The sequence below is a fragment of the Carassius carassius genome, chromosome 22 (genome assembly GCF_963082965.1).
Source record: "Carassius carassius chromosome 22, fCarCar2.1, whole genome shotgun sequence".
Lineage (NCBI taxonomy): Eukaryota > Metazoa > Chordata > Actinopteri > Cypriniformes > Cyprinidae > Carassius > Carassius carassius.
Window position 1 is genome coordinate 975522 of NC_081776.1, and position 13702 is coordinate 989223.

Consider the following 13702-nt stretch of genomic DNA (forward strand, 5'->3'; position numbering starts at 1 on the left):
GTGGATTTCCATCTGTATGTGTTTCTTATGTAATACAGTAAGAGTGCTCTTAATGTAAATATGAAGTGGAAACAGAAAAGCAGACATTTGCAAGTGTTACAGATCAGTGCACATGATCTGAACACCCTGCATCTGCATCATACATGAAGACATTATTCTGCACACACACACACACACTTACTGCTTTACGACAGAATACATTGACATACAGCAAATACATGATTTGTGGAATTAATAAATGATGCTGATCCATTTATAATCTAATGGGGAGTCAAATCAGATCACGTAACAGACATGAACTGACTTCAAATACCTTAAACGATGCTGACCGTGATATGAGTTTGTAGATAACCGTGCTTGAATTTAAACAATTAAACTAAACCTATAAAAGCTTGCGTAGCTAAAATAACGATAATTACAGTAGCTGAAGATGAAATTAAAACCGTATTCATTTTTTTAAATATAAAATGTATCAATTTCCAGACATATCCTGATGATTTTTTTAGCTCGAGAGGAACATTTTGGCAGATGCCGAGAAAACAGATGATGTCATATTTAATTTAAATGAAAACGAGGCCGTTACAGACAGATGTGCAGCATGTTTAAGTCTCATTTTCATAGCTTCGCCTTTAATAAAACATGTTGTCAATGTTTGAATTACATGGACAGCACACATCACAGCCTCATTTTCACTTAAATGAAATAAAAAATTTTTTTTTTTTTAATGTGGCATCCATATAAATATCCCAGAGTTCTTAGTTCTTTCCCCTTCTCTTACTGTTCATCTCAAAGTAGGGTTGGTCACGTTGGCTGGGTTTAGTCCGTGCCATGTGTTTGTGGCCAGAGCTCGTAGGCGCTGGTTTAGAGGCGCTGTTCTGGACGGGAGGGTTACCGCTGACTAGAGGTTTCCTGTTGGTCGTTTTAATGTTGACAGACACGACGACGGTGTTCTGCTCTATAGATTTAATCTTGCATTTCACAGAAGGTTTTGCGAGAGCAATCGTCTGTTTGGGGTCATTCGGAGCCAAGCGAGGGGAACCAGGATAACCCTTCCTGGAATCTGAGTGCAGGGCGGAGGCAGGGGAAGGAGGGCGTCTCTGGGCGATCAGCGAGCGGACAGGGGCCGGAGGCGGGCGGGCGTTGCGCTGGATGGTTTTCGGTGCGGCTGAAGGTTTGGGCAGCTTGCAGGTGGGTTCGGGACAGACGGGACTGCGGGGTTGAGACGGAGACCCACGCAGGTGCAGTTTGGTCCTGGAGCTGGCTGAAGGGGCTTTTTGGGAAACCCTTGTCTGGGGAAGTGGGCTTCTTTTCGGGGCGGGCGACGAAAGAGGAGTGGTTCTCGGTGAAGCTGTGGGTGTGTGGAAAATCTTCTTGGGTGCAGAAGCCTTACGAGGCATTGAGGGCGTGGAAGCGGGCGACAGGGTGACGCCGCAGGGCGTGTGTGGGTTGGATTTGGACACAGACGTCGTGGAGGATGAGGATGGGAGGAGGTTAACGGCTGCGATGGGGTCCATCGTGGGGGGCTGCGCGGCCTGCACTGTGTGGGCGGGGCCTGAGCCAGACGGGCCTTTCTGATAGGCTAGAATCTTCTGCTCTAGAGTGGTGAACTGCAGCACGCGGTCGGGGTCGTATTTTAACAGAAACCCTTTCAGAGTGTCCCAACCTCCACCGACACGCACCATCACATGCTTCCCATGGAGCATCTAAGAGAGGAAGCACACTCAGAATTAAATACTAGTGATGCATCAAAATTTATTTTTATTGAAATGAAAATGAAAGTATATTTAACAATCAAATGTACTTAATTCTCAACGCTCAAATAAAATCTAAGGTGTAGGTAAAGGTTTTTATTCAGCCTAAAACCGAAAATAAAGTTGATTTAAAAAAAAAAAAAACTGAAACCAAAATTATTTCATAAATAATAATTATATAATTATGTTTCAACTCCAATTTGTTGTTGAAAATCTTGTTTTCATGACAGATTTATGCATATTAGTACATACTGAAGTCAACAGGTTAAGTAAAATTATGATGAATATGTAATATAGTGCATATTTTTGTCATAATGCTCCTCTCTGTAGTTATGTTTACTAACTGACTAATGAGTTTAATGATATTGAATGGCTTTTCAGAGGTTCTTTCTGTGGATGAAACACTAACTGATTGATTACATGAGACATGAAGCATTTTCAGGAACTTTTTGATGTCCATTCATGTTTACTTCATGCTATAATTAGCAGAAATATGGAAGAGATGATTTCAGCCCCATTTTTGGCCGAATATTTTCGGTGCATCACTTCCAAAAACACTTGTTTTATTGGCATGTAGTGTAACGGCAATATTTTATCATCTGGATAAGTGTGTGTGTGTGTGTGTGTGTGTGAATTATGACAGTTCAGCACGTGCTGGTTAAAAAACTAGATTGGATTAAGTGGATTGTTACAGTAAAATAAAAACATGAGGAAAGTGCACTCAGATGAGTATGTTTGCATAAGGTTTATCTGCTATTCTGCAATGTGATTTTAGCAGAATGTACCATTGCTGTTTAAAATAGGCATGAAATGCTTCTACTTTCTAAATGAAACATATAAATGCATATTTCTTTTGGACCTCATAATGTTTAATGAAAATATCATAACTGGATCATCCGGTGGAGGCGGGGTTTCATAGCTCTAAACATCAAGAGGCAATTAAACCCCGCCTCCACTTTTTAAAAAAACAACGCCCACATCCAATCAACAAGTGATAAATATAACCAAGCCCAGCCCCACATTTGAATCTTTTCTGATATTTACACTCAGACTGTTGCTACTTCCACTTTTATAGTGACTTGTAAAACGGTCCCAAAATCTGCTCCTACCCTGATGAACAGGATCTTGTCTCCGAGCTTGTAGCGTCCTTCAGACAGATACTCGATGGAAAACTTCTGTGAGCAGTTACAGCGAGGGTCATCCTGGTCCGCATGATCCTACAAAAAGCGGAGTTTGTTTGGGTGAAATGAAGGGAAAATTCGCTCATTTTTGCAAGATGGAAATTAGTGTGTCCCGCTGGTTATTAGGGCTGAGAGACAAAATGGGCAAAATTGTTCCCCATGTGAAACATGTCTCTGAACAACAGCTGCTGTTTAGACACTCAACAGACAATAGCAAAGCCTCATCATTGAGGAAAATCCAACAAATCAAACAGGTTTTCTTAAATATTTCAGATGATTGCCAGGGTTATAAGTTTGTGTCCTCATAAACCATCCAAATCAGTGCACACACACACACGCACACACAAACAGTGTGTGTACTGACGTATGCTGCACATTTTGCAGGTTGTCATTTGGATAATGCATGCATACAGAAAATTGCCATTTTTTTGCAGCTATACATACTGCATACAAACTATAAAAAGACCAAGGCAATGCTTCAACTCAAACTAAAACGCTGATCTCAGTGTGTGTGTGTGTGTGTGTGATACTCACGGCGTGATACAGGGCTCCATGCTGACAGCACACAGTGAATGTTTTCACTGGAGACGAGTGATCCGTCACCGTTAGACTTTCCTCCAGTTCAATTTCCTTCTCCAGTTTAACCAAAACCGGAGGCTCGATCCCAAACCTAAACCAAAAAACAAAACACCCCATCAACACACTGTCCTAACAGTAAATCCTAACCTTTCACCAGCTAATCATGTTATGTATGCAATTCAATATTTGTGTATAATGACCATTCAGTTGCATAAATGACTGCTGATTTCCTCACACGTCAAATTTATATAAAAAAGTTTTAGTGTAATATAGATTCAGATGGTTATTATTGCAAAATAGATCCCTTTACATTATACATTATCCTTAACTTACAGTCGCGGTTGTGTTCTAACACAGTTAGAAACTCTATACTTTCAGATTCTCTACAGCACAACAGAACTGAAGCCAATTCACTTAAACCCTGTGAAATCCACACAAATTTGCCCCTCCACCCAACTTTAAATCCCCTAAAGCAGCCCCTGACCTCTGACCCCAAAGCACGCCCTGACATCAGTCACCTGCGGGATCATCAGAGCCGGTTCTCTTACCTGGAGACGATGCGTCCGATCTCCAGCAGACACAGACACAACTGTCGCGGCTCTTTATGCAGGACTGGTGACATAAGTGAATATGGTGAGGGTTTAACTAATAGATATCACTATACATTTAATAAATCATAGTACATTACAACATTTAGCTTCTTTTAAATATGCAAAAGAGGTAATATTTAATTAAGAATCCACTAAAAGTATTGTTTGTTGACATATTAGAATTAAAGGTTTTTACAGAGGACATTATAAGTTTTTGTTAATTTTATTTTGTTTTTTGTATTTAATTTATACTTTTTTTGTCCAGTTAATAATTTGGGTGTTTTAACTTATACTTCAAATAAATTAAATTTACTTTTAATAATTATTATAATTGTATGTCAACGTTATTTCAATTAATGAAAGTGTTTTTAATAGTTTTAGTTAATAATAACCCTGCTTCATAAGGGCTTAAAATTATAAAAAGGTCATTTATTAACTTTAACTCAGTAGTAAATGTTGTTATTAATTTATAAAAATAATAATGAACCATAGCAAGCAGATCTATGAAATCAGTTTAGTTTTTTCCCCCAAATTCTGTTTTCTGGTTTAATTCTGTGCATTTTGTTTTAATGCTTTAATAACACGCCTAAACAAGTGAATTCATACATTTTTAGCACTTTAATATACTATTAAAAGGTTAACAATACTATTAATTGTTCATATTCAGAATTCAGTTTTTTAATGTTTCTGGATTCTGTGTTTTATGGTTTGTAAATATATTACCAAAAAACAAATGAATGCATCAAATATGATTTTAATTAATATTTTAAAATGTAATTTAAATGAATTAAAAAAGCTTCAAAAAGCAAAGTGAAAAAAAAAAGCTGAATAACAACCTGCAGCATAACAGAGATGTATTATTGAAATTAAAATATGGAAAAATATTTTAATACATTATATTCTTATTATTATTATTATTAAGTTGAGAAGTTCATTCTACTGTACAATAATATATCAATACGTCTGTCACAATTTCTTCAAGTTAAACCAAACTTTTATTTTGGCGGGTTTTAGTTTTTTTCTGTGTGTGAATTTGATGACAGTTTTGATTTATTGATCCAAAATAAAATGTTTATGAACAGATTCTTCTGTTTCCATGATGAATTTGTTGCAACCTAACCTAATGTTCTCTTACCCAAACCCTCAGACTCAAACAGATAGGTCTCGTCCACTCCTATGTGACGACACCAAGACAGAAAATTCGCTGTGTTGTCGCGGGCGAAAAACGAACCAGTGGAGGCGTTTTTCTTGAACTGGATTTTCTTTAAGGGCAGCTGTTAACAAAACAGAGATGTGAATTATGCACAAACAGTCCTGCGAGCTGCATCCCTACATCACACGTTCCTTACACACCTGTGCTTCCGAGTCCTGTGGGATTTTACTCTGCAGAATTCCAACCAGACGACACAGTTTGACACCGTTGTCCAGCTCGTCCATGAAGCGCTCGGCTGTCACCCGTTCACCTGCAAAAACACAAATATCTCCATGTTTCCAATGACCCAAGAACAACTACATAACTGACTATATTAAATAACCTTTAACTGAATTCAGCATCATTATGCCATCACGAACTGGCTTTGATGATCAGTTTAATATATTAACATACTAAACAGTGATATTAAAAGACTAGATTCAGTTCATACCTTACTGATGATGTACACTATATACAGTTAAGCAGATGTGCCCAGTATATGAACACAAGCTATGCAACACGCTCACTTGTACGCCAAGCATTTTCCCATAGAAAACAATTGCAAAAATGTGGCTTAATCCATTAAGAAAGTATTGGAAGATTGGACTGACTCCATGCTCATGTGGGTTGCCAGATTGAGGATGCACACCAGGAACAATCTTCCTATTTCTCAGTTCATAGAGCGTTTTAGATGGATGCCAAGGGTTTTTATGTCAGGTAGAATCTCCGATCTCTGACTCTGTTGGTTTTCTGGTTTGGCTGCACCATGTTGTGTTTTCCACCAACTGTGAAAATCACTTTGGATAAAAGCATCAGCCAAATAAATAAGTAAACCTGACAGGCCTATGCTGCATTTCTATGGCTGTTTTGATCTCCAGGTCTCCGTGCCGGTCACATGACCAAAATCTATGAATAGTACATAAAATTCACACTTATGATGCTACAACCTCCAGCACCGTGTGTGAAAATTAACGAGGTCGACAGCACAAAACCAGTAACATTTTAGTATTTTGTTTAAATACCACAAACAATGGTGTAAACATCATTCAGTGTAAACTGTGATATTTATAATCACAGTTTCAAGGGAATAATCGACAATTATGATTTGTCATAATCGTGCAGGCCTACAAGGATCTAAAAAACAAACAAACAAACAAAACAAATCAAACAGAGCAATAGGTTTATGGCTGAATGTTCTTTTGACCCGGGTGAACATGTTCAGCATGTGGACAGACAGGTAAAGGCAACACCCTCTATTATTCTACCAAAACTGAGAGATTGAGTTCTTGTTTCGGGGGTTGTATATCACCGTTATACGAGAGCAAATGTCATTTCCCACACTTCTTTGCTTGATAGATGAGGCTTTGGGTTTCAGTTATTTGACCGACGAAAGGAAAAGGCATTTAGACTTATAATGGGAGTAATTTTTCACTTTTGGGCACTGATAGTGAGTCATAGACGTCTTGTTTTGTGTTAGCAGGTTTACCCAGCATGCCACTCAGCCAGATGGCCAGATCCTCCTGCATGGGCACCAGCGTGGCTTCGTGCCGCTTGGCCAACCACTGGTCATACTGGAACACATCAGCCAGACCCGGGCCGGGCCGGGGAGAGCGCAGGCTGCGAGGACTCTGTAACGGGACATCAAACTTCTCGCCGAACCAAGCCTGAGAGAGAAAGAGAAAGAGAAAAACCAGATGGCTCAACACAGAGAAACACAAAAGGGCCACAATGACCCCTCACACAGATTCCATCCACGCTCTCTCTCTCTCTTTCCGGAAATACAGCGATCCTGCTGAAATCAGGACAGTTTGAAACACTCAAGCTCTAATCAAACACATGACATCTTGGACAAGCAGAGGAGTAATAACATTTAGATAAAGCAACACTCTTGTGGTAAAACCTCTCACAGGCTTCTCACAAACATATTGAAGGTAAAAGAAGTATTCAAACAAACCCTTAACAATGAGTATGAGAAATACTACTAGTGATAGATACTTAATATTCCATAATATTATTGAATTAATTGCACTGAATCGACCTGAATCGAGCTGGATAATGACAATATTCTAAAAATGTTTAGCTAACATAGCTAATGTCCAGTTTTTTGTTAAAATGTTTCATTTTTTCAGGGGTACGTGAAGATCGTTAAGGGAACAATGCATTTTATAATTTTGTTAACATTATATGAACATCTCAGAAATGAAACATTCCATGAATGATGTATACATGTTGTTTTTGTGCTTACATTTTGAGAACATTATTAAAGACCAGATAACTTTGAATAAACGTATTAATGCTACTAGAAGAATATTTGTTTCCAGAATGTTTCCAATAGATATATTCTGCAACATAAACATTGTTATTGAGGTGAACCGAATCAACACCAAATGAACTCACCGGTTTTATTTGGATTTGTCTCATATTTAAAGAAGCTGATCACTTACTTCAAATCTGCTTTAAAACAATCTGTATAGTATTAACCCAATTCAAGCAGTCTAGTGTTCAATCAGATCACACACAAATGTTTCAAATGGCATTTCATAATGTGGTCAGTTCACACATGACATCAGATTTTACAGTTGGACAGACTGGATGGTGTGAAACCAGTAACACACGTCTGTGATGATCTAATTGAAATGTTCAAATTCAAATTTCAAATTTGAAGCAATTTAGAACCCAAATGGCGGGAACCATTGCCCTGAAGCCATATGGAGTCAGATTTAAGGAAAAGAGCAGATTTTCAACATATAATAGCTTTAATGTATATGTGCGCATAAATGAAGTTAGAAATTTACTGTTTTTGCTAAACCATCAAGTGATCAGTTGATTTAAGAGAATGAATTTATTGGTATCAGTAAGTATAAGATATATAATTGAGCAGCATTTAATGTTAATTTGTAAATTTAGATTAGCTTTGTCACCTAATGCTCACTTAAAGTTAATTTTATAAATACTGTGGATTTAATAACATACAATTATAAATTAATAAATTTCAATCCAATTTCAATCCAAATTTTGGTTTATCTTGACAAAAAAAAAATCTGCCATAACATGTAATAATTCTCATCTTATCCGTCTCCCAGACTTGCTTTTTATCATATATGGAATAATTCACACCACAGGACCATGCCATAATTGTTTGACTTTGTCTGTCATGAAACTCTTCTCTAACTAGCTCAGATCTTGACCCACAATATCACCAACATCATTTTCTTCTAAAACAATATTCAAACTATTACACCTGTGATAAAAAAAAACACCGTTCTTGAGGAGGCAGGTCCAAAATCCACCTGTCTCTAATTGCAAGAGCACATATATAAAAATCACATAAAATCATAAAGTTGCATACCTGCAATCCAGCCTGAACTGCCATCATTAGTTACAAGAGAGATTCAAGTCCACATTCTGAAAGAGAAACAGATAAAAACCTTTTAAGGAGTCTGATAAAAACAGACGCACATCAGCTCAGACACGCCAGTTATTTCCTGTAAACACAAACACACATAGTTCATGTCAGTTTACTCCTCTTAAACCCTGTCTGTCCCGTCACAGGACGGATAATCATCGCATGCAGCTCATTGCTCATTTTTTGATGACCAAGAAAAAAAAATGTTTTAAATAGAGAACAGGGAAGAAAAAACAAACTAAATCACTGTGACCAAATACCAGAGAAGACAGAAAGAGATAGGCTGCAAGATTAAGACAGTTCAGTCAACATAAGCACAGCTGAGGAAACACCGAAACAAAAGAAAAAATGTCACACTCACACACTTAACACTCCCTCACTCACTCACTCACACACACACACTGTCAGTCACACACTCATGTGATCTCAGCGAAATGCTCACCTGACGAACACATGCACCTAAACACATTAAATCGCAACACACACACACACACACACCGATTCACTGACAAAGGATGACTAGTGAAGCCGCTCAGCAAACCCTCATTCAATCCCAGCCAAGCACTTACAAAGGTCCTATTGTTACAACCTCCTCATGTGCTCCCCACAAACACACACACGCGAGTCCAAGGTTCATGCGCTCGTGCTCAGTCCTTCCCAACAAACTCCTCCATGACAGCACACAATAAAATCTGGACATTTTTTGAAGGGCACCAAGAGAATAAACAATCGCTTTCAATCTTCACCCAGACACAGAAAAAACCCCACAGAGAGCTCAAATCAAGTGCACTTCAAGCCCACAAAATGTCAAGCGGAGGAGAACAGAGCAGGACACACAAACCCAGAATTGATGTCTGCGGGTTATGAAGCGGGTGGCAGACTTGCAGTGTGGCTCCGGGTCTCAAGGGCCACATTTCTCTGCCAGAACGTAACGGTCAGTGGAAAGAGTCCGTCACTAACGGACACACTAGCCGAGAAACACGTCTAACCAATCTGTGTTTATTTACAACAGTGTGTGCCTCCAAAATCCACCGCGTGTCTGAGTCTGAAGTTCAAACGTGGTCATCATTTACTCACCCTCATGTTGTTCTAAAACATGCAATTATCTTTTTCATATTTAGCAGATTCTCAAAAGTAGATGGTGAAAAATAGTTGTCAAGCTTAAAGGGGTAAAAAATAAAATTAAAGAATAAATAAATACTTAGAACTGATGTTCTAGTTTCAGAAGAATTTAAATATGGACTAGCTTTTATGATGCACGAATGAGTCAACAATCCCTTTAACATATGACTAACTAAAGATCCAGCCTAAATGACATAATTCCCTATATGAAAAAGAGAATCACATCTAGCAGGTTCTCAAAAGACAAAGGTGACAAATAGCCATTAAACTTCAAATAGGACAAGAAAAGTATCATATAAATAACAACGAAATAATGACTAATTGTCTATTACATACAAGTAGTACATGAGTCTAGATGAGCTTTATAATGCACTTTTATGTACTATGACCTTCCCTTTGAAAAAAAAAAAAGAAAACCATTTCTCTAATTAAAATTAAATACTTCCTTTTATGTTCCATGGAACAAAGAAATTTATTTGAAACAACATGACGGTGCATAAAATCACAGAAATATATATATATATATATTTTTTTTTACGATTTAAACTCTTTGGCAAAAACATAGCATAGACAGATAAAATCATGAGTAACTCTGATAACAACAGTGACTTTTGGAGCAGAAATGAGGCTGGGCAGAACATCAGACAGAACACAATGCATTCTAACATTGTAATCCTACTATAATGAACGTCTGCGTGAGTTTCAGTCGATTTGTCGCTTTAATTAAATACGACGACACAACGGTAGCAAGGGCTGGGATGTCCACATGGCTCCTCATGTCACCATATAATCACGTAAGAGGATCACGCTTCCAGACGCATCCCCGTTGGCTGACACGTGGCACATGCATGTTTGTGTGCATGTATGTGCACCAGTGGCTTGCACATGGGTCCCAAATATAGCCGGCCATCAATCAAAGTCCCTATCCTTCCTGCTTTTTTGTGGTATTGCTTGTGATCTTAATTGGCCTGTCAGTTGCTTTCATTAGTAGGCAGAACCATCAACACTTTTGGAGACAGATTTGGAAAAATTTAGCATTTGCAAACACTTGCTCACCAGTGGATCCTCTGCAGTGAATGGGTGCCGTCAGAATGAGAGTCCAAACAGCTGATAAAAACATCACAATAATCCACACAACTAATCCAAAATTCAAACTCCAGTCCATCAATGTCTTGTGAAGCCGGTGTTTGTAAGAAACAAATCCATCATTAATAAAATGAGTCTATAATCCATAATAACATTTCCCCCGGTGAAAAAGTCATCTAGTCTGAATAAGGGGAGAAATCTGCACAGATCAAGCAGCTTTTACAAGCCAAAACTGATCTAAACATATAACTGGGTGGATTTTGATGTGATAGACAACAGGGGATGAACTTTTTCACTGGGAGCTTTCCAATGGACTTGTAGAAGCGACAGTTTGAAGTTAAAAATGTCTAGATGGATTTGTTTCTTACAAATGTGCCGCTTTTGGCTTCTCAAGACATTAACTGATGGACTGGAGTGGTGTGGATTACTTGTGGATGTTTTTATCAGCTGTTTAGACTCTCATTCTGATGGCACCCATTCACTGCAGTGCATCCATTGCAGAGCAAATGATGTGATGCTACATTTCTCAAAATCTGATGAAGAAAAAACTAACTCAACTACATCTTGGATAGCCTGAAGAGGAGTAGATTTCATTTTTGGGCAAGCTATTTCTTTAACCAACACTATGTCTTGAATCTAGTGTCTACCTTGACATCATTCAAAAGTTGCAATACACTCACAATGCTCAAAAATATACAAACATTCTTAAAATGCTGTTAATGAAAACACCTAGGTTTTGGGACACAGTCAAAACAGGAGTCACAGCAGGTTTTAGAGAATCACTTCACACAGTTGAAGTATAAAAAAAAAACTATGTTCTCATGCTTCTACAATTACAAAACAAAGATCCAATTCACCAAAACAAAGCGATCAACACAGTTCACCATAACAAAATGACCTCACCGCAATGCTTCGGAAATAAAAGATCCAGAAATGCATGCCAATATACGTACTCTAAAACATAAAACCAGAGCAGTTCACACTCTTTAAAATAAATGCTCCAAAAGTGGGTTTTCGCAGTGATGCCACAGAAGAACCATTTAGGCTCCACAAAGAACCTTTCAGTGATCAGTTCTTCAGAGAACCATCAATGTCAATAAAGATCCTTTATTTGTGCAGGACACCAATACTGGCAAAACCAGCACTTAAAACCAATGGAGACGCTCCATAGCATAATGTAAACAGAAGCCTTTGTCATGGTTGTTATAAGACACTTATAATTAACCATTAGATAGCAAGCACAGCAGGTCTGTTGCTCCTCCATCCCACTAATCATCTGCTCTGAGTCATTAATAAACAACAGTAATCCAAGATTCATAACATGTGCACCAGAGATCATGGGAAATTAATCCCAACATTCATCTATTTCAGGATTTCCCCCTTCACCCTCCTCTCAAGCTCAAGAACCCCGATGCATGTATCAGGAAGATGGCCAGTAAAGCTACAGGACATGGGGTGTTTTTGGGGTGGCTTAAAAGCATAACAATCACAAAATTCAAGATGCCATGAAATCCACACTATATATTTTCTAAATGCATGTTATAGGCCTTTTCATAAACAATACATCTGTGCATTTGATTCAGAATTTTTGATCAAAATGTCATAACTGGACATTCTGAAGAAATTTAATACAGTTGCTTTAGGGATCAGTTCATATAGTATTTTACTTTACTTTTTATATTTGTTCATTCAGTTTATTGAATGCTCCTGCTAAATACAACCTATTGCACCTGAAAATTAAGATACACACACCTCAAATTTTAAGATCTGATCAATTCAAACCCTAAAAATATGATCCACTATCTCAAATATGTGCGATGTATTTTTAAATACATAGTGAGTCGTCACGCATTTCAATGGAAAAGTCATGCAACTTCCTTATAACTCTCATCTTTCAGTGTAAATGCCAAAAATAAAGAGACCGGCTTTTATCACTTAAGACAGGTTTGTTGACATTTTATACCCGTATTCTCTTTTAAAACAAACACATAAACATCATACAAACAAAGTCATCCCTCTCTCTTTCTCTCGCTCACTCACTTACTCCCGTCCGGTTTCGAGAGTCTGGAATTGAAAAAACCACATGAAAAAAAACTCACCAGCGTTGAATATGTGTGTTTAGTTGTGTCAGTGATTAGTTGTCTTCATCCACGTTTTGCTCCACGGCTGCAGGGGCGTGCACGCCTGGTACGGGTGCGTGGACGCGCATCAGCTGAAGCTGGAGATTCTTCTCCACGCGTCCTGGAATGTTCAGTAGAGAAGGATTCGCTGTTCAAAGCAGCCAATCATAGCGCAGATGTGAATAAATTCAATGGTAATGGGCGGGGACTTGAGAGTCGATGGGCGGTCCCTATTTAAATGAGTAGAGACGCCTCACATAGGCTTTGTTTATATATCTTTATTCACGTTAATCTCTTATTAATGCTTTTAATAAGATATTTGAGATCTCTCTGTGCCTATAAATAATCAATTAAATAATTATATACAATAATTGTAGAGTATGTAATAGTATCAATGATGCCATAATATCGCCCTGTAATTAATTGCAAAACTCTGTAACTGAGTTATGATTGGCCACTGGATATAAAGCTGAGTCATAATCACAAGGCTGGATTTGTTTAAAATGTCAAATTTGATTACGCCCTCTCTCCACCAATAAAAACCTTCAAACAAACTCAGTTAATATAATAACATTTACAGGAGCTTTATAATATAAAGATGAGGCCAGGTGTTTAGATATTAATAAGCGTCACCAAAGGAATTTGTGAATTTTACAGCAATAAACAAAACATTCA

The 13702-nt window shown here is 37.9% G+C and overlaps 1 protein-coding gene across 1 annotated transcript; it reads right to left on the reverse strand.

Moving 5' to 3' along the window:
• Positions 1 to 535: 535 nt before the first annotated feature.
• On the reverse strand, positions 536 to 13167 carry LOC132098627 (GAS2-like protein 3). The gene is made up of 9 exons (XM_059504700.1): positions 13007 to 13167; positions 8643 to 8698; positions 6780 to 6957; positions 5455 to 5564; positions 5237 to 5375; positions 4060 to 4123; positions 3467 to 3602; positions 2861 to 2968; positions 536 to 1703 (listed from the first exon to the last, which is right to left on the reverse strand). The coding sequence occupies exons 2-9, from the start codon at positions 8667 to 8669 to the stop codon at positions 756 to 758; spliced, it is 1710 nt and encodes a 569-aa protein (XP_059360683.1). The 5' UTR covers positions 8670 to 8698; positions 13007 to 13167; the 3' UTR covers positions 536 to 755.
• Between the last annotated feature and the right edge of the window lie 535 nt (positions 13168 to 13702).